This window comes from Coffea arabica, chromosome 2e (genome assembly GCF_036785885.1).
Source record: "Coffea arabica cultivar ET-39 chromosome 2e, Coffea Arabica ET-39 HiFi, whole genome shotgun sequence".
Classification (NCBI taxonomy): Eukaryota; Viridiplantae; Streptophyta; class Magnoliopsida; order Gentianales; family Rubiaceae; genus Coffea; species Coffea arabica.
In genome coordinates, this window is record NC_092313.1 from 48,255,048 (window position 1) to 48,276,626 (window position 21,579).

The following is a 21,579-nucleotide window of genomic DNA, read 5'->3' on the forward strand; positions in this document are numbered from 1 at the left end:
GACCCGGAATAACTTTTTCACTAGACATACATTAGAATATTTTAAGGAGAATTCTCCGGACTACATTGACATGGTAGCTAGAGTACATACTAAATAACTGCTAGATACACTAAAACAACATTAGCAGTATTGCACTAACTATATGTTGCACAACACAAGCATGATGAATTGCATAAAATCAGGACTTCTCACTCATGTATTCACTGCATAGTTGCAAAGAGGGATTGCCTCCTTAAAGTTCAGAAAATACATGACCAGAAGACTCTCAACAGCTAAAAGAACAAATCTACCCCTAAGATAACAAACAATGACGGAAGCTGTGGCGCTATAACTCATCACTGCTCTTTCCAAATCCTACCTGTGACTCTGAGCTTCAATTCCTTCCGATCCCCGCCAGAGAAAAACAGGGCTATGTTACGTTGGATAATGAGGCCATCAAAACTGTCACGAACTTTGCGGTGGCCATCTCTTATGCTTCTAGGAATTCCCTGCCATATCATCTTTCTGCCATTCCCGCCAACCTCGAGACTATAGCTATAGTTTTTGGCCTCATTGTCATCACCCATGAACCTCAAGAATGCTATGTAAACTGGCGCCATACCATGTTGAAATGCTTCAAAATGCAAGCAGAAGTATTGCCCAAAGCAACTGAAAACCTAAATTAAAAAAGAAGGTACAAGAGGTAAACAGATTGCTACAAATGTATAAGAGAAGCTATTAAAGGTTATCAAACAAAGGATTGCAATGGGCAGTTTAATTAATAGGACTCCTCATTATTTCCTACAAGTTCATTGCCCAGACAGCAAGGACGTCAAAGATCAGAACTACAAACCTGAATGGAGTTACTAATAAATCCCATCATATTGCTTTATATGCATTAACTCCTTTTTAAAGTACCAATTTCTTGTATATGCTTTTCACAACCTTTGGCAATCAACAATTTTATCACACACAAAATGGTTGTCATACTCTTAACAACTGGGGAGAAAGAGAAGGGGGGGGGGGGGGGAGGACAGAGAAGATGAAAGGAGTAAAAGAAAAGGAATGGCTAAACAAACTAGATAGCTGGGGGTTAAAAACCTAGGCTTAGGTAGGAGAAAACTACCAACCACCAGCGAATGACCATCAAAGCCGCTTGGGGACAATACTTACTGTGAGCATCCATGTAGCATTCTCCACTTCATGTGGATTTGATTTGACATAACGATGGTTAAAAGTACTGCCATTGTGCATATCAACTTTGTGGTCATCCTTTAGATGGGCCACCAAATAGGGAATGTCACCAATGACCGTGCACTCAGATCCTGCATAGGGGCAGTTGTAGGGTCTAAACGAACATTGAGATTCATGCTTTAACTTGCTGTAATAAGGATATATGCCCATGCACCCAAAACTCTGATATTTACAAGGAAGCTCAAGGGATGCGGCCACCTTCTCCAATGCAAGACATCTGATATTGCCAAGCTCATGCCTGCAGGTTGGGCAGCGGTTGTGCACCCTAGGCTTGCAACCAGAACAAATGGTGTGCCCATTCGAGCACTGCAACAGTAAGCAGAAAACAATATAATTAAATTAAACTGCGATAACTATACGATAAATGAAGATATGTGTACAAGATAAACTTCTTAAATGATTCACATATACCATGTCATCAAATGATAAGTTTCAACATGTAAATGCTATTACACAGGAGAAATAACAGAAACAAGAAATACCAAGAGAATGTCCCTTAAGATTATTATTACAGATGTTGAGCACTTAAGGGTACACTAGATCAAATTGATGCAGCTATAAACTGATGATCTATGATTACTTTCAGTTGACCGCGAACTGACATCACGTACAAAATATTAAAATAAATATAAGTACCTGGTGAATAGGAGGGTACATTGCATTCAAGCAGACAGGACATTCCAACAACTCACGAACACTGCTAGAAACAGTCAGATTAGGTTTCACAGCAATTTGAGTAGCGTCATTCATGTGCTCGCTAACTTCCAGTAATTCTTCATCCTGAGCAGGATCAATGACCTCAGGTTTGTTGCGCAAGTCATCGAAATAACAATTTCCAGTTGACATCACCAGAATAAGCAGCTCAGACCCTCTACATGTCAATTCAGTTAATACGTTGAGTAGCATACATAACCATTCAAATTCATTAAAGCAAAACTATAACAAACAGCATCCACCACAGCAGCAAATTACAGACCAGAAGTAAAATGCAATCAAATACAAACTACACCAAAAATAATAAATCGAGAAGACTAAAAGGGAAACAAGAAGAAATAGTTAAACCCTGCCAACTCTTATCGACATCATACTGTAAGAGTCAAATTTACTGATAAGATAACGGTCACATTCTCACTACTAAATGATTGAACTTTTTAGTGTTCACGATATCAAGAACTAGACACTGAATGATGCACTTGCACATATCTCCAAACGACTGATCATCTTTTCCACGCCAACTATTCAAAGCAAAATGACATCATTGCACCAATAAAACCATTTCCCAGATTCCCAAATGCTTTTAATTGAAAAATAACCATCCATTATGGCCTTAAAAATCTCAGAACTTTATTCCTTTATCAATACTCAAATATTATTTCATTGAAAAAAAAAAGAAGAATGTTGACCTATTTGTACACAATTATATTCAGATACAATCGTATAAAATTGGTGATTTAATGTACGGCATATCATTTATCCAATTTCGGATCAGACAGATTTGATTTAAAAAACCGTACACATTAAAATTTATGACACAAGAAATTTGGAGCATATGAATTTCAAAACCAAAATAAAATCCCAAAATCAGAAAACAACCGAAGTTGAAACCGCTTTCAAACCGAACCCATATCAGATCTCAAATGAACATCTACCTCTGAAAATAGTACTAACTAGCAAAAAAATAAAAAGACTAGGAAAACAACAAAAAATAAACCAAAAAAACTCAACGGAATTTTCTGGAACAAGAAAACCCAGAGCAAATTGGGATATCAGCGAGAAAAGAAAAAGAAAGTACCTGGAGAATTTACGGTAGAATCAAAATCCCACAAGAGGAGAGACAAGAAAAGGAGGAGAACCAACCCCTAAAGAGGGCTTTGGTGATTTCTGTTATAAAAGTACAAAAAAATCCAACCAACCGACCTACCAATCAATCAATCAAATGACGAATCAAAGAAATGGAGAAGATAATATAGAATTTAGTGCGGGATTCTTGCATAGTTTTGTCCGGCACTCTGGCATAGCGTGGATAGGGTAGCGAATGAAATCAAGAGATGTTAGGAGGAGAAAATGAGAAATTGGAACTGTATATACGAACCGAAACCCTCTTTTCAATTTTCAATTTTCAAACTAAAGCCGTAAGAGGAGAGAGAGAGAGGGGGGGGGGGGGGGGGGAGGGGGGGGGCGGGGGAGCGTGGACGTCGGAGGGGAGAGAGACTTGTCGAAAGAATACAAAACTGGGAACAACTTGACAAAAAGAAGATGAAAAGTTTATTAGATCAACTTGGCTTAGCGTAATAAACCAACATGGCTTAGCGTTTGTGAACAATTTGTACTTATGCGTAATCATAGGCTTAGTGTTTGTGAACAGTAGTTATGCGTAATTACATATTTTAAAAAGGATTTTTCTAACAATAAACATCTAACATTCACCTAACTTATTATATATATATATATACATATATATACTAATAATTATTATTCTTTCTTATATTTATATATATTTTCTGTTTAATCTTGCCTACCGTTCCTTATATTTATTTACTTTTCTTAATTAATCTTATATTTCTAAAAATATAACACTTGAAATATATTTTAACGACTATCGTATGAACACCCGTTAGACAGACCGTTATATAAAGGGTTTTAGTTGTATTCAATTGATACTTTAAAAATGTAGTGTTAAAGTGTATAAAAGCCAAAAGACGGGATTAGGTTAGATGTTAAAATGGAGTGGAAGGGATTGTAAATAAGAAATCTTTTGATTTCTTAATAATTGTTAATGTATACACGTAACATGATAGGGGTTGGATGTGATGTAGATATGTTAATTAATGTCTAATTGGCACCCCTTAAAAAAAACCTTTTGAAAATTGCAAAACATTAGTATTTTATTTTGGTTAAGATGGTATTATACTATTATTCTACCAAATGTATGGGCATTCGTAGCTCAAAAGGTTATTAAAAAAAGGTTTAACTGCAAACTCTTTTTCAAAGTGATTAGAGGAGTTTCTGGCATTATAGTGTATTAATGACCTTATTCGTCAATGTACTAACAAAGTATACAATATTAAATCTAAATGTATGTCATATGTGAAAAAAAAATTAGATTTCAAATGAAAATTAGTTATCAAATGAAAATTAGTTGTCATGCATCCAAACTTGTTTGGATGCAAATTAGTGTATTCAAATGAAAATTAGTTGTCATGCATCCAAATTTTATAATATATGCAGTGTCAGTGTATAAGATTAATCTTAAATGAAAATAGTGAGTTTGTTTGGATAGAAGTTTATTTGGATGATTTATTTGGATGAAGTTTTTTAAACAAAAAATCTCATTCAATTTAGAATAAGATGCAGTTCTCAAATCGTTGAAAAATAATCGTTACAATTATTATGTATAAGATTTGATATTCATTTTTTTAATAAAATATATAGAAAATTGATATTTATCCAAACAAAATATACCAATAAATTATTAAATGGCAGTGACTGAGTATAAGAATAGAGATAGAAGTAAATATGATAGTAGGTAGTTAAACAAACAAAAAAAATTGGCAGCCAGTCTTTTTTTTAAAAAAATAAATAAAATTTTCACTGACACAGCCCGGCAGCCAGTTTTTTTTTTTTTTTTTTTTTTGTAAATTTTGGATTTTACTGGGGCTGTGTCAGCTTGGCAGCAATAGTTTTGCAATTGAACCTTGTGTGACCACTACTCTTCCGATTTTTTTTTTCAGCAATATTGTGAGTAATTAGCCTCTTTTATATGATTCAAAGATACCACAAAATTTATTTGCATGCATCATCAATATATTTTTCAACCACCTTTTTATCTCACACAGATCACATTAAAAAAAAGTTCCCAAAAAATTATCCCAAATAATCTACTATCCACACACGTGTTTACAATTGCAATAACAAACTCTTTTTTATATGATTCAGTGATTGAGATAATTGTTATTAACCATCCGCAAGTTTGAGATTGAATTGAATTCTTTAATTAAGACAAGAGTAAGTTTGCTGCCGAGAATGTTTTGCCTAATGACTAAAATTGAATTTCTAAAACTTAGAGCTATTAGATTCAATTCCTCCCTTTCAAGCCCTTCCCAACCAGGATTTAGTACTGGTTTATATTACATTATGGGCAAAAAAACAAAAGGAAGAAAAAAAAAGGAAGTTGAGAGTGACCCGCCCCATGTTTAAAAATTGTTGGTTGGAAACGATATAAAAACATGAAGGAAGAGATCCCTGTGAATGACTGAATATGAAAACGTGAAAGCAACTCGGATTGAGCAGGGGCCGCCAATGGACATTTGATTGTCATGCTCTTATTTAAATATAGAAAGCGTGTGTGATGTTTGATGGAGTTAAGGTACAATTGTTGACTTGTGGAACTTTCATGCTTAATAAAACAAAATAGAAAAACTGGAGCTTATTTCCTCTTGTGATCGTTCCCTTTTAAAGTCTATTTCAGAGTTGATTAAGTTTAAAAGATATTAAATTTGGTACTGTTAGTGAACATTGATGCTATTATAATAAATGGAAGAAAGGTTCTGTAACACCAAATATGAAATGCATCTAATTGGTTTTATTGTTGTGAGTTCAAAAAGTGTGGGATTCAAAAAATAAAATAAAATAAAATAAAATCTCCCGTGGGGGAGCAGGGCAAGTTGAGGGCAAGTACAGGAACGGGGAATGGGGGGGGAGTTGTTGGACGATCCTTCAGCCCAACATTGCCTCGTTGCCATTCTTACTCTTAGGTAGGGGTGTGCAAAATCGAAAAATTTCGATTTACTGACCGAATTCAATTTGAATTCGGAATTTCGAATTTGGTAATTCGGTAATTCGGAATAGAAATCGGAATATCCGATTTCGAATTGGTTGAATTCGATAATGAAATTTTTCAAATCGAAAATTCCGATTTTGAATTCACAATTCGAAATTGAAATTGAAATCGAAATCGGAATTCCTATTTCGATTTCAAATCTGTTTTTTCATATATATATAATATATATAATATAACATTTCTATAATAATAATAATTTTTATATTCATGAATTCGGTGAAATCAGAATTCCTATTTCGTTTTCACACACATATATTATATATATGTAATATAATAATAATAATAATTTTTATATTCATGAATTCGGTGAAATCGGAATTTACCGAATTCGAATTCGGAATTGGTGAATTCGAAATCGAAATCGGTCGAACATTCTGATACCAAAATTCCGATTTCAAAGTTTCGAATTACCGATTTCGATTTCGATTCACACCCCTACTCTTAGGCACCTTCTGTACTTAGTAAAATTAGTTACGAATTTAATTTTATTCTTCTAGTTTTAAGGGCAAAATTAAGTTAATTTATACTAAACAAGTAACATGCATTTAATTAATAAAAGGAAAATCTAATACTTGTTTTTAATTAATTGCCAATCCTATTTGTCTGAGTTGGCTTGACTACGCATTTAATTAATTAAAAAACATTAAACAAGTACAGCGCGAGAAGAGGGACATGAAGCCTTTAGCTCCTAATTGAAAATCTAAATCACATGTACCTATCCATTTGAAACAATCCCCCTAGCTATAGCCGAAATAGCAAAGAATTTTTTTTCCAAACGGTATTCTCTTTATACATATATTGAACTTGATAATACAAGATCTCAGTTACAAACGTGGACATTGGTCCTATTATCCTCATGTATACTCTCTTTGAGCCACAGAGGGAAACTTTGTTTCCATATAACATTGGAAACAAGTCTAGTTGCAAATTGTGCCATTTTATGAGCATATCTATTTCCATCTCTATAAACAAAAGAAAAATGGAACATGTCACTCAATTGTCTTATATCTTCCATTATGGTGGCTATTGGTGATTCCTCTATGCCTCTCTTGTGGATTTTTTCAATGGCAGCTTTGCAATCAAATTGCATTTCTATTCTTTGCTACCCAACTTCGGTAGCAATTATCAGTCCTTGTCGGATTGCATCTGCCTCTTCTATTTCAGCTCCACAGCTGCTATACTTTCTGATACCTCTTGCTTCAACAAGGTTTCCATAACTGTCTCTCGCTATCATTCCTAACCCTGCTCCTGCTAATTTAGTAGAGACAGCTGCATCAGTGTTGATCTTCACTACGCCTGCGTCTGGTGGCCTCCATTGGTGGTTTTGCATTTGATGACCCGTTCCTGTCCTGTGCTTTTCATCATTGTCCATCTACTCCTGTTGAAAATTCCAGCCATTCATTTTTTGCATTATCCAAGATGGACATATGATCTCCATACTTCCCTTCATACTGTCGAGCATTTCTTGCTTTCCAAATTTGTCAGATGATGTTTGCTATTAATGTGATGTGGTCTTCTCCTTTTGGTCTTTTCCTTGCCTTGAATATACCTTCCCACCACCTCTAGAAGTTTGATCTCCATTGAAGTAATCCATCCCACTGTATTGGGGGCCAGTTTCCATATAGGTTCAACATTGTTGCAAAAAAAGATCATATGTTCCACTGTTTCCTCCTCTTCACCACAGCATTTGCATATTGGAAAGCCTTTTCCTGTTCTTTTGTGTATCAGGTCATTTACAGGAATGCTGTTGTGTAGGCATCTCCATATGAAATGTTTGATCTTTGGCTTCATCTTTAACCCCAACAAGCTTTTCCACACTTTTTCCTTATGCTGTGCATAGCTGGTTTCTCCCTCGCCTTGATTCTCTTTTCTTCTCTGGCTTACCTCCTTTTCTACTGCATATCTAGATTTCACTGTATATGTTCCTGATTTTGAGTATTTCCAATAGACCATATCCTTCATGGGAAACAAACTTAGGGGCATCTGTAAAATTTGTGAAGCTTTCTCCTCTGAGAAGGTCTCCTCAATCAGTTCCTTATTCCATTCCCTCTCTTTAATCAAATCTGCCATTGTTTGCAGCCTACAACCTGGAGGTTTCTGCGTTGCTATTTTCCCAGTTGATGATCCCATGAGCCATTTGTCCGTCCATATGTTTATAGTAGTCCCATCTCCCACTCTTTTCCACATTCCCTTTTGCAGCACCGAGCAAGAACTGTAAATACTTCTCCACATCCAAGATGCATTCCTTGGAGCTTCTCCTTCCCAGCCTGTTTGCGACAATTTGTACTTCGCTCCCAGCACCTTACTCACTAATAAATCTGGCTGCAGTAATAGTCTCCATAGTTGCTTTGCTAGTAAAGCACTGTTAAAGTGCTCTAGGTCCCTAAATCCTAGGCCTCCATTTCATTTCACCTGTGTGATTTTCTCCCAACTTATCCATTGCATCTTCCTTTCCTCTTCGTTTTGGCCTCTCCAGAATTTTGCCATGTGGCCACATATTTCTGCATACAGTCCTTTAGGTAACCTGTAGCATGACATTGTGTAAGTGGGTAATGCCATAATGACCGACTTGAGAAGTACCTCTTTCCCTGCATAGTTGAGTAAATTGTGCTTCCATCCTTGCATTTTGGATCTTGCTTTATCAACAATGTAGGCGAAGACTTGCTTTTTTGATCCTGTTATCACTAGGGGGAGTCCCAAGTATTTGCCACTGTTTGCCTCTTTGATGTTGTTCATCTACTCACAGGTCTGTCTCCTTTGTTGTCTGCTGCAATTTCTGCAAAAAAAGCGGCAGACTTCTCATAGTTGATACACTGTCCTGAGGCTAGCTCATACTTTGCAAGGATCTCTTGCATGACTCTAGCTTCCTGTGGGTGCGCTTTACAGCAAAATAAGGAATCATCTTCAAAGAATAAATGGGATAGAACAGGTCCATTCCTACTCACTTTGAGACCTGTGATCTGCCTATTTGCAATTGGCTTTTCCATGAGATTTGACAATCCTTCAGAACATAACAAAAAAAGATAGGGGGATAAAGGGTCCCCCTGTCTAATATCTCGACTAGGTTGCACATACCCTACCCTCTCCCCATTAAAGTTGAACGAATAGGTCACTGATGACATGCAGCTCATAATCCATCTTACAAAAATAGGACAAAAACCAGTTTTTAACATCTTTCTGCCCATAAATTTCCGTTCCACTCTGTCATAAGCCTTTGACATGTCAAGCTTTAGGGTCATAAAAGCAGTATTACCCTTCCTTTTGCTTTTTAAAAAATGCATGATTTCATGGCCAAAATGATATTATCCACAATCTGTCTTCTAGGTACGAAGGCAAACTGAGAATAGCTAATGCACAAGGTGATAACTTTTTTCAATCTATTGGCTAGAATTTTTGCTATGATTCTATAGAGCACATTACAAAGGCTAATTGGACTATAGTTGGATAGAGATATTGGATTTTCTACCTTAGGAATAAGGGTTATACTGGTCTCATTTATGCTTTTCAAAAGATGGCCATTACTCAAAAAGCTATGAATAGCAGACACCACATCAGTTTTAATAGCATGCCAAAATCTTTGAAAGAATAAGGGTGTCATACCATCAGGTCCAGGTGCTTTATTTGGGTGCATGGAGAACACAGCTGCTCTAACCTCATTTTCCTCCATAGGTTGTATCAAATTCTGATTTAGACTGCTTGTAATTGATACGTACCCCTTCTAGCACTTCTTCCATATTCTGTGGCTGAGATGTGGTGTACATGTCTTCATAGTACCTGCAAATCTCCTGGACAATTTGTTGGTTATCCATACACCATTCTTCATTTTCTTTCTGCAAACTGGTTATCTCATTCCTTTTCCTTCTTATCTTCACACAAGCATGAAATTAGGCTGTATTCTTGTCCTCTTCCTTTAACCATCTGCTCCTTGCCTTTTGCGCCCAGAAGATTTCCTCAGCTTTGTAAGCACTGCTCAACTTTAGTTTCAGTTCAACCAGTTTCCTTTTTTTCCATTGATCCTCAAACTCTTTGAGTTCCTATATCTTCTTTTTAATCTCATTGATCTGTGCTGCTGCATTTTGTTTATTCATTCAATTCTAACTTAAAAGGGCTATCCGACACTCTTTGATTTTTCTAGTGATTCTGAACATTCTTGAGCCCACCTGTGGTTTTTCCCAAGCATTCCTCACTACCTCTTCTACCTCTTGGTGTTGAGCCCATTTTTGGTAAAAAACAAACCTCTTTCTCATTTTCTTCTGATCTCGTATAGTAATCAGCACTAGCATTGAATGATCAGAGGCCTCATTTTTCACATGCTTGCAAATTGCATCCCCAAAAGTCTGGAACCACCCTGCACTACTCAGGCATCTATCCAACCGTTGTTTAATTTCCCCCTCATTTTCCCATTGGTTGCTCCAAGTCCATGGATTGCCTTCAAAATGTATGTCTACCAAACTAGCTCTCCGTATAAAACTTCTGAAACACCTAAATCTACCCTCACTTCTTGTTTTCCCCCCCCCCATTTTTCTTCACTTGATATGATATCATTGAAATCCCCAAGCAATATCCATTTATCCCCCCATAGCTTCATTCGTTCTTCCAAAAATTCCCATTGATCTCTTATGGTTGTATCATTCGTACTTGCATAGACTCCAATACATCACCATTCTTCCCTTACTTCCTCATCATACACTTTAACTTCAATTGAACATTCTGAGGTATAAATCTTTAGAATTTTAACCTCCTGCTTCCAAAACATGGCTAGACCACCAGCTCTTCCTACTGGTTCTACTATTACATTATTAGTGAATCGTATTTGCTTCATGACAACATCCAGACTCTTTTTTGATTTTTTGTTTCTGATAAAAACACTAACTTTGGAGAGTGGAGGCGTATTACCTCCTTGAGTTAGGGAACTGTCGAGGGGCTCCCAGCACCTCGGCAGTTCCACGCCACCGCTCTCATTTACACTGTGGAGGCTTTTCTGGGCTTGCCTCCATCGCCCCTTGTTGTGTTTGTAGAATCTCCTCAAGTTTCATCATTTTTGGCTTCTGCTCCTCTGCTTCGTCAATCTCCATCATACTGCCTCCTTGAATGTCACTTGCTAACTTCCTCTTACCTCTCATCCTGGGCTTTCCTTGTTCATTTGTGATATCAGCCAGAGGCTTTTTAAAGCTTTTGTGGCTTTAAATTAGGGTAAATTATGTTTGACCCGCATGTGGCTTGATGTTTTACCACATAACCCACTTATAGTTTAAAAACATATATATGACCTTCTTATGGTTTAAGTTAAAGCGTCACAATTACTTTTTCTGTTAAAACTAACGGTCAATAATAAAAATTCAAAGTCAAACTAATAAAATGACAAATTCATAGATTTACTACATTTTCTTTTTTCTTTTCCCTCTGGTTTCTCTCTATCTTTTTTTTTTGTTTGGGAGGAGAAGAGGTGATCTTGAAAACCTATACTTTGACTTACAAAATCTTAATTTTCTCCAAATACAAAAGAGGTGAAAGGGAAATAAAAAACAAAAAAGATGCAAGGGAGATGCAAAACAATAAATAAGAAATAAGAAATATTAAATCTTTGTTGTCTACAAATATCATTATAGGTTTTGAAACCAAATCTTTAATAGTATTTTCTATTTTTATTTATCTATTTTTTATTTCAATTTCTTCTTTTTTATGTTTGGAGGAAGAAAAAGATGTAATGAAAGGGTGAATTTATCAATTTATTAGTTTGATTTTGACTTTTTACTATTGGTTGTTGGTTTTAAAGAAAAAACTAACGGTGACACTTTAACTTAAACTTTAAGGGAGTTATATGTAGGTATTTAAACCATAGGAGGATCATGTGGTAAAACACTAAACCACGGGGGATAAAAAGTAATTTAACCTAACAAAGTAAAACAGCCACTTCACGCCCCAATGGTAGCCAAATAATCAGCCACTCCATTAGTCGTAGGGTAAATTCCATTTTGACCCCTTAAACTTTACGCAGTTTTCCACTTCAATCCCTAAACTTCAAAATGGACACTTTAGTCTCCAAACTATTGAATCTGTCCGAATAAAGTAAAATCATTGATAGAATCCACAAAACTGTCAGGGTTTTCGGAGCGTGTAAAACATGTCCTGTTAGTGAGACTAAGTAAGCAATAAAAACTAAAATGGTCAGGACATAAATGTAAATTTGCCTATTAGGTATAAGGGCCAAAGAAATAAGCCAAAATGGCTTTGTTTCTTTCTTCTTCACTTTGCACATTTCGATTTCAACAGAGAGAGAGAGAGGGGGAGGGAGTGAACAATAGATTGCCCAATTTCTACTATCAAATACCATGAAGTAATCGTAATCATGATTTAGAGGTGCAGTATATTGTAGACACAGTAAGGAAGAGGGTTGATGGAGAAATGAGATCTCCATGGAAGAACAAGAAGAGAAAGGCCGAACTGGGTAAGAGTAATGATTTTTGGATCATTGTTTGCTTGTTGATTATTGTAATAGTGTAATAAGTAGTTGGGTTACTTGAATTGTTATTATTGTCGACTAGGGTTTGTAGGAGTCTTGTGGAATGAAAAAAGGGCCAGATTGAACTTTATGTATTAGTGACAAATTATGGTTGACAAAATTGTTTAATGTTGATTGTATGGGCCTACAAATGATTTGGGGTGTTTTTGAAGTCAATGTTTATGCTGTACAAACCCTAATGCTCCCTGTATTGAAAACATTGTGGTTCTCGATCCACTATGAAATGTGTAAAAAAATAAATTATTAAATTAAAATTTTTTTCTTTGAACCAAAAAATGGTGATAGGGGAATTTGGTCTAAACGTTTCTTATTGAAGATACATCATCAAGGGACATTCACAAACTCTTCTAACAAATAGTATGCAGGGGGAAAGGTTGACTTTATAGATGGATGCAACCTAGAAATGTGGTCATTGGTAGTTCTAGACAAGTGTGGAGAGAGACTTGGCTATGATAAAGAAGCTGGTTTTGGGTGGATGCAACCCCTCATTTGGAGATTCAGCTAATTGGTCTCTGGTTTCTTAGGGCATATCGCTTCCCTTTTGTGAATTGGATCGGGTCAATTATATGACTCAAATGTGCCAGATAAAATGAGGGAATTTTTATATCTTTTCTCTGAATTTCCATCCTTGCCCTTGGTCAACAGCGCGTGTTTTGCACGCTCCAAAAACCCTGATGGTTTTCTGGATTCTGTCAGTGATTTTACTTAATTGGGACAGATTCAGTAGTTTGGGGACTTAAGTGTTCCATTTTGAAGTTTAGGGATTGAAATGAAAAATCGTGTATAGTTCAAGTGGAAAAAATGGAATTTACCCTTAGTCTTACTTTAATAATGCTTAATAGAGTAAGTTTGGGGCAGAAGCTTGAGAGTTGCTCTGATAATAGGCCGAATAGCAGCTGGACAAGTCGTACCTCCTCGTAAAACATCCATCAAAACTGCCGAGTCTGGCTCAATTACAACATTTGAATATCCTGCTTGCTTACACACTTGCAAAACAACCAAAATTGCCGTGGCTTCAACTTACAATGAACAACATTACCAAATTAATCAGCAAAAGCCATAATGTATCTACCACCCTCATCCCTCACAAGCCCTCCGCCACCGCTTATTCCGATCATTGAATTCACTGACCCATTAGTATTTAATTTTAAAAAATCCACCCAGCGGAAAATCCCATCTCACCGGCTTTGAAACAACGATAGTTGTATGCTAGATAAAGAAGAGATAATTTCCAGCCAACCTCTAATCATACCTGTCAAATGAGTGAATCTAATGACATAGCAATTGCAAATCTTGAATAACCAAATGACAAACTTCATTAACCGAAACTGCATGATCATCAAACCGGGGTCTTTTTTTTTTTTTTAGGCAACGACATTTTTATAATCTAATCTATCCTCATCTAGAAGAAGAGGAGCCTAAAGAGGTTGTGTATAAAGGAGTAGTAGGTATAATAACATGACTAGACCAAAAGGTAGGTATAAAAATCTGATTAGACCAAAGGGGTGTTTTGACACCTCTTTTGGATTTTTTCACTACAGGTGGGGTTCAGACTTCTAACCTACAATTCAAGGAAGGATTTGGTCCTTTTTGGTGACCATTGAGCCAAAACTCAGTGGGTAAATCTGGATATATTTCTGATCTTCCACAAATGCCATAAGATTAATGAAGGAACAACCCTCACTAACCATTGGATGGCAGCCCCGCTTACCGGATGGAGCCTGGCATCTAACTCGCATCCCACAGTTAGAGGAATTAATCCCCATAGGACCCTCAAAAAAATTCCAAACATTCACTACTAACTCTCCCAAATAAGAAACATGCTCCAAAGTTTCTACATAAACAAGATCACAAAACACACACACTTAGAGGGGCCATACACGTGAAAATGCATTACCACATCATCAATCAGTAACTTAGCAGTCAACAATCTTCATATGAAAGTACCAAATTGAAACAAAAACATAATACTGAGGCTGTGAAGACTAAAACAAATGACAAGTCAAATTTAGAGTAAAAACACCAGAAGGAGATAAACCCCACAACATCAAATCCGGTTCATCTCCAAAAAAGGAAAGATGAATTTATCACATCCAGGATCTCCTTCGGCAACCAAACCGAGAGAGCCAACAAATTCCACCGCTCTTCAATCCAAAAGTCTCTTATTCGAGCATTAGTAGCCATCTTAGGAATTTCCAAGTCAACGGGCCCAGCCTACTCTAGTTATTCCACTTGAACAGGCAATCATCCCATGATATATCCTGACAAATGGACAATTCTTCAGCAACAAATGTGTCATAGAGAAACCTAACACTTAAAATATGTAATAACAAATAAAAACGAATAAGAACAAAGTGATTGATACCAAGGCTGCTATTGAAAAAAACCACAGAATAATGTACTCTCACGCACAATCACATTGCACAAGAAAGAAAATTTAAAAATAAAGAAAAAAGTTACAAAATAAAACAAAAATAAAGAATTACATAAGCCCATGTCGTACAAGGGTTACATCAATTGTAAAAGAGAATATTAATGCTACTTGGAACTTAATTTGATAAATTAAAAGGCCTAATTAAAGTAATAGTTAACTAGTAGGGATCTTAGTCAAGTAACTATGAGATCTTAGTTCGACTCTTAAACTCCCTCCCCCCTCCTCCTTATAAGATTTGGAGTCTCCTTTGAATAATAATAAAAAAAAAGTGATAGTTAACTAACATGTACCTGAGGACCTAATTTATAACATTAAAGATAAGTATTAGGGGTGAATTTGAAAATTTATGAAACTAAGAGAAGGTCAAAATAAAAAAATAAAAATTGAGGACTAAACCTATAATTTTTGGCACTTTCTTATGTTCCCCGGTGAACACAGGACGACAGCTGAAAAGAGAAATGGACCATGAAAATTTGTCAACCTTTATCCCTTTATTCTCATCAGCAAACTCACAGGCCAACATTGAACTGAGCAACGATTGGAGTTGCCTTCCATATGCATACAAATTGACAAATTTGTCCTATTATTTTTTATTTTCATTTGAGGCATTTTATTGCGATGCTATCAAATTGAGATAGATTTTAGAAACGAACATAAATATATTGCTTATGACTTAAAGAGGGCTCTTTCTCAATATAATGATGAAAACATCACAAAATTAGAGTACTGTATGATTCATTTCTTAATCTAGCATCACCACATATCCTATGTCTGGCAACTACATAAATTTTTTTTTCAAACCAACGTTGCCGGTGACACATGATTTTTTTTTTAAAATTTTTTTTTTTGTAATCCAGTCGCTAGGGACTGGACTGCAAACTGTTAATTTTTTTTTAAAAAGGTGATAGTGTCGTCGCACAACACAAGTGTGGCGACACTTTAATTTTTTTTTTTAAATTTGAGAAGCACGGCTACACTATTAAATCTAATTAATGACGATAGGCTTGTAGTTGATTTTTATGAAAGAAGGAGGGGGGACCGGGGGGCAGGACTCGTACACAATTCTTAATGCTGTTGTAGTTAAAGTAAAAAAAAAAAAATCACTTTGTAAGCATAAGTGGTTCATATTGCACTGCCATTGGGCTCATTCAAAAAAAAAAAAAAAGATAGAGAATGCAATTAACAAATTTTTCTTTGGTTTACAAGTATTTTTGTTTTAGTTTACAATGTAGTTGTAAACTAATAAAAGTGCAGCAAAATTTTTTCTTAATAAACCAAATAAATTTGATAATCTAGTTGGAAAAATTTTGTAATTTTGTACAAATTTCTGACATTTAGAACACCATGATTGGTTGTGTAAATTCATTCGTTGGACTAAAATTGAAATTGTCCAATAAGTCTGAATTCAAAGTTTTGGGTAGTTTTAAATTGGGACGTGTAATTGGATTAAAAGTGTTATTCAATTGTATTAGAATTTATTTAGTAAAAATAAATGTAGATTGCTTATGAATTGTAAAATAAAGTGTTATTCAATTGTAAAATTCCATTAATTCATTGACTGTTGCCAATTAGCTTATTTTACAATTCATACGCAATCTGATATGAACCCGTTGATGAAACGAAATTTGCATTAACAAGCCACTGATCTTTGGTGTTTAATACAAGTTTGAGTAGCGGAATTCCAATACAGACCCCTATAATCCTTATGGTTGTGAACGTTGATACAATCTTGATCCACAATCAAATGAACTAGTGAACCCTAAAAAAGGTAGTAGGCGTCACAATCAAGAGTGGTTTCTTGATTAATAAGCCAAATGAATACTTAAAAAATTCTAAAGCGTTCAAGGGTGCTTGAAGAGCCAAGAGAGCTATCTCTCAAGATAATTTTTTGGAATAATTTTGTCTGGTCTATGATGAAAAAATGTTTAACCCATATTTATAGGATTTACAAGCAACGAAACCGACTCCAACTAGGAAAACCTAATGACAACTCGCGGCCTTGTGTCTTTCTAAAGGTGGCTGACCTTAAACTCCTAAAGTAACTAGGAAAAAGTCACGAAAATGACACAAAATAACTACTAACTAATTCGGTCCACAAATGATGATAAAACTAATGAAACAAATGCTGAAAATTTTAGCTGAAAATTTTGGTATTTAATCTCTTTTTTCCAAACGACTTGAGCAACTCGTTTAATGAGCAAGTAGCAAAGAAATAGCTCCACACTTTGAGACTCCGCCCTCATATCAGTCCTCTTCTCTTGAGAATGATTTGTTTTCAAATCTGCTAGCATGTTGGCTCACTTAGATTGAACCATGCATGGATAGATCACAACACATACATGACAACTTGTGTGTCGCTTGGATAATTTTTACACCATGCACATGAATTAAGGTAAACAATGATCAATGTAGTTCACAAATCTCAACGAAAGGGTAGTTAGTTGAAACGGCTGGAACATAGATGTTTGCTCAAATTTGGCAGCAACTAAAAAGGAATTATGGATATCCTTAAAGCTCGAGATTCAAGTCCTTCAAAAGCAGCAAATGGAACATCATTTCGTGCTTCTTTAACTCCGTATGTGTCACTCAAAGGTTGGTAATCCTCAATGATCTCCAACGCAAGTGAATGAAAAACATCAAACCCTACAATACACAAAGCAAAGCAATGAATGAGTGATCAAAATTGCAGCAAATTAAGAAAGGTGTACTAACAAATAATGCTTGATCAAAATTGATTGAAACAAATTGTATGCAATATTAAAACTTATAAAAGAACAACACTTCTTTGAACTTGAAGGTTGGACAACCGATTGCAAGTTTTGCTCCACAATTAGATTATAAAAACATGCAACTCCAAGAAAACTTTGCAATTCTCCAAGGCATCTAGGAACAATACACGCCTCGTTCACCACTTTCATACCTCGTTGTACCCGCAAAAAAAAAAAAAAAAACTTCACCCGACAAAGTTGGATCTAACTCATTAGTAGACAACAAAAGCTCATTACTAAAAGGTATAAGTAAAGACTGCTTCACACTAAGAACTTGTTTCACTACCTTAACTTTCACTAGAAAATTCAATTTCTTTTTAACATTCCCAACCTTGGCCGATTCTATACTACACTCTTTACTCACTTTACTCTCAACCTTAGTTAATGATTTCTTCCTCTCATTTTCCTTTTCAAACTCCCTTTGCAAACTCAGTTGGTTTTCATGTACTTGTTTGGGTATAAGAGGTACTAATGTGATTTTCCTATGTCTATGCATAAAAGTGTACTTATAAGTAACCCCATCAAAAGTAATTTTCTCATCAAATTGCCAAGACCTACCAAGTATCATAGGGCTTGCATCCATAGGAACAACATCACATAAAATTTCATCCTCATATTTACCAATTTTAAATGAAACAAGTACTTGTTTGGGGACACGAACTTCACCACTATTGTTGAGCTATTGTAGCTTCTAAGTTCATGGGTGATTTGTGGTTGTGAACTCCAACTTCTCTACCATAAGTACGCTCGCTATGTTGATACAACTACCTTCATCAATTATCAAATTACACATTTTGTCTTTAATTAAACATCGTGTATAGAATATTTTCTCACATTGCACATCATCCTCTTTGAGTTGGGTAGTTAACACTCTTTATGCAACAAGTCCGAGGACAACTTGTCCATCGATGGCCCACTCTTCTCCCAATTCATCTTCTTCATCAACGAGTGGTGGCGGTCCGTCATACTCGGCCTTATTATTGGACACAATTTCACCATTGAAGAGCATAATCATTGCCCATTGGTTGGAGCATTAACTAGCTATATGTCCCTTTCCTTGACACTTGAAGCATCAAGTGTCTTGACTCCTCACTTTTGGCTGCTTCGAAGACATTTTAGAGGCTATTTTAGTGTCTCCCTTGGATGACTCTCCTTTTAGCCTTGCAGTAGTTGAGTTGGCCGATTGTTTGTGCTCATTCCTTGGTTGGTTTGGCATTGGAGTTAGGTTAGAGAGAGCATAATTCGATCATGGTTGATCTCTCCCCTTGAGCCTTTGCTCAATTTCACGGCCTTATCTACCATCTCGCCAATCTCTACATATAGTTGTAGCTCCAATCTCTTGGCTATCTCAAGTTTCAAGCCATTGAGAAATCTAGCCATGGTGGCCTTGCAGTCTTCTTGGACATCTACGCGTAACATGGTGACCTCCATATCCTTATAGTAGTCCTCTACGCTATGACTTCCTTGCATTAATTTTGTAATTTCTGGTACAAGTCATGGTAGTAGTAGTTCAGAACAAATCTCTTCCTCATGATCCATCGAAAATCAATCCAAGTAGTAATAGCGGGCTCCACACTTCGTCTCCTACACGTGCACAATTGGTCCCACCAAACAATTGCGTAATCAGTGAATTTGATTACCGTGAGTTTAGCCTTCTGCTCCTCGGTGTAGGTGTGACACTTGAAGATCATTTCCACCTTCCGCTCCCACTCGAGGTATGCCTTTGGACTCGATCTCCCTTGAAATGCTGGAATTTTCATTTTGATCCCTTTGATAGGATCACTCCCTTGGTTTGGTTCGTAAATTCTCGGTCTTGACCTCCGCTCAACCTCTTCATCATTGGAGCTCTTGGATTCTCCCATGTTGATTTTGTCTCATCGTCCCTTGGATGGTGTTTGAGACAACTCCAACTTATCCATTCTTTCATGCAAAGACTCAATGTTGTTATTGATTCGTCTTGCAAAATCACCAAGCAAAGCCTCAAGTTTAAGTGTGAGGTTTACTTTAGATTCATGTTCTTCCTTTGCTTAGGTACCCTGCAAGAAAATGTTAGTATAAAAGAATAAAATTTTCCTTTCTCACTCCCTCACTTGTATTCGCCCATGCTTGTGTTTACACTTAAGTATTCACTCTATTGGTCTCACAAAAAGCTCTCAAAGCCTTGATTGCCTCCCTTGAATAGGTTAGAATTCCTTGTAAGTGTTCAACCAAGCTATACAAGTTTCTTGAGTGTGGTTAACCAAAAGTATGTGTGATGACACAAAAGGTGACATGATTTTGGAAATTTTGAGGAGGAAAAACTCGACTTTTGGAACAAGAATGAAGCTGAAAATTTATTGAAACTAAGCTGAAAATAACGACTCAATCGACTACTTGAGTAACAACGCAACAATGACTAGAATGAACAAGACCAAAACTGGAAATTTGAACTTGATATTTCTAGACTTTAAGAACGTGACTAAGGCTGTAAACTACTGAAAATTATGGCTGAAAACTACTGGAAATAAGTTAGAAATAATGACACAAAAACTGGTTAGTGATCTAACACTAGAACACTAGGAAATGAAGGACCCAATGCTTGTGTGTAGTGTAGCAATTAGGAAACTGCCTTGTAGTTGGAATTCTTGGAATAATTCTGGAAATAAACCCCTTTTCCCAATAAAGCAAGGATTATATAGGCTGTGGTCAATGAATTTCCATAAGAATTTGTCAACTAGCTATCAGATTGTCCAAGAAAAAGGAATCCAATTGTGATTTGGAAAGTTGTTGCGGATGTTTCTTTTATTTGGTTGTTTAGTTGATTTTGACCTTCCAAAAACACAACCAACACCTTTTTCTGGTCACTTTCAACCATGAGCACTAGGGTTTGGCGGGCACAATTTTTGCAGCTTTTATTGATCAAAGATTCGATCCCAAAAACCCCAGCAAGCTTCAAGAATCTCACAAACAATCAAGAAGGTAATTCAAGGATTCAAGAAACAAAGAAAATTCCAAAGATTACGCCCTAACAGCCACTTGTTTCTTCGAATGCACCAAGACAAGGAGTTAGGTTTCACAAGGCTTCAAGATCCGCACTCAAGACCTCAAGAACTCAAGATTTTTTCTTTTTTCTTTGCTAACAATCAAGAAGTTCAAGAAATCCCAAATTTTGTCTCAAAATTCCAAGAAAGAAGCAAGGTCAGTTTATAATTCCAATCGTACTACTTCACTAACAAGAAACCCTAGAACAAGGCTCTCAGGTTTTCTTCAAGAAACAATGACAGAAATTCCTCCCTCTATTTTTTTCAAAGGCTCTTGGGTTTTCTTCAAGAAACAATGACAGAAATTCCACTCTCTATATTTTTTCATTTTTTTTTGACTCAAGAACACACAAGACACGATAACACACAAACCTGTTATTCTTGGTTTTGATGATCACAAAAGTTCGTTTATACTGACCAAGATTGATCAGGCCTGATGGAACAAGGAAAGCATATGTTTGATTGACTCCAGTCTACGATGCTTTGGATGTGGCAAACAAGATTGAAATAATATAAATGAATTTAGTCATTGTTTTGTTCCGATCAAAGATACTGTCTTTTAAGTATGTCTAGTTGGTCATTCTTGGTACTTTGAAATGTTTATCTAACCTCCTTCAAATACAAGTGTTTCTGTCTATCCAAGAATCAGGTTCAAATATGTCATGAAATGCAAGACAACCAAAATGAGAAGCAAAAACAGGACAATCAGGTCGGACGGCCGAAAGGAAACTGTCGGACGTCCGGAAGGATCGGACGCACAC

At 36.1% G+C, this 21,579-nt stretch overlaps 1 protein-coding gene across 1 annotated transcript; it reads right to left on the reverse strand.

Moving 5' to 3' along the window:
• On the reverse strand, positions 1–3,258 carry LOC140037017 (E3 ubiquitin-protein ligase DIS1-like). Its single transcript, XM_072080550.1, has 4 exons — positions 3,026–3,258; positions 1,870–2,104; positions 1,153–1,539; positions 1–656 (listed from the first exon to the last, which is right to left on the reverse strand). Exons 2-4 carry the CDS (start codon positions 2,077–2,079, stop codon positions 336–338), a joined length of 918 nt encoding a protein of 305 aa, XP_071936651.1. The 5' UTR covers positions 2,080–2,104; positions 3,026–3,258; the 3' UTR covers positions 1–335.
• Between the last annotated feature and the right edge of the window lie 18,321 nt (positions 3,259–21,579).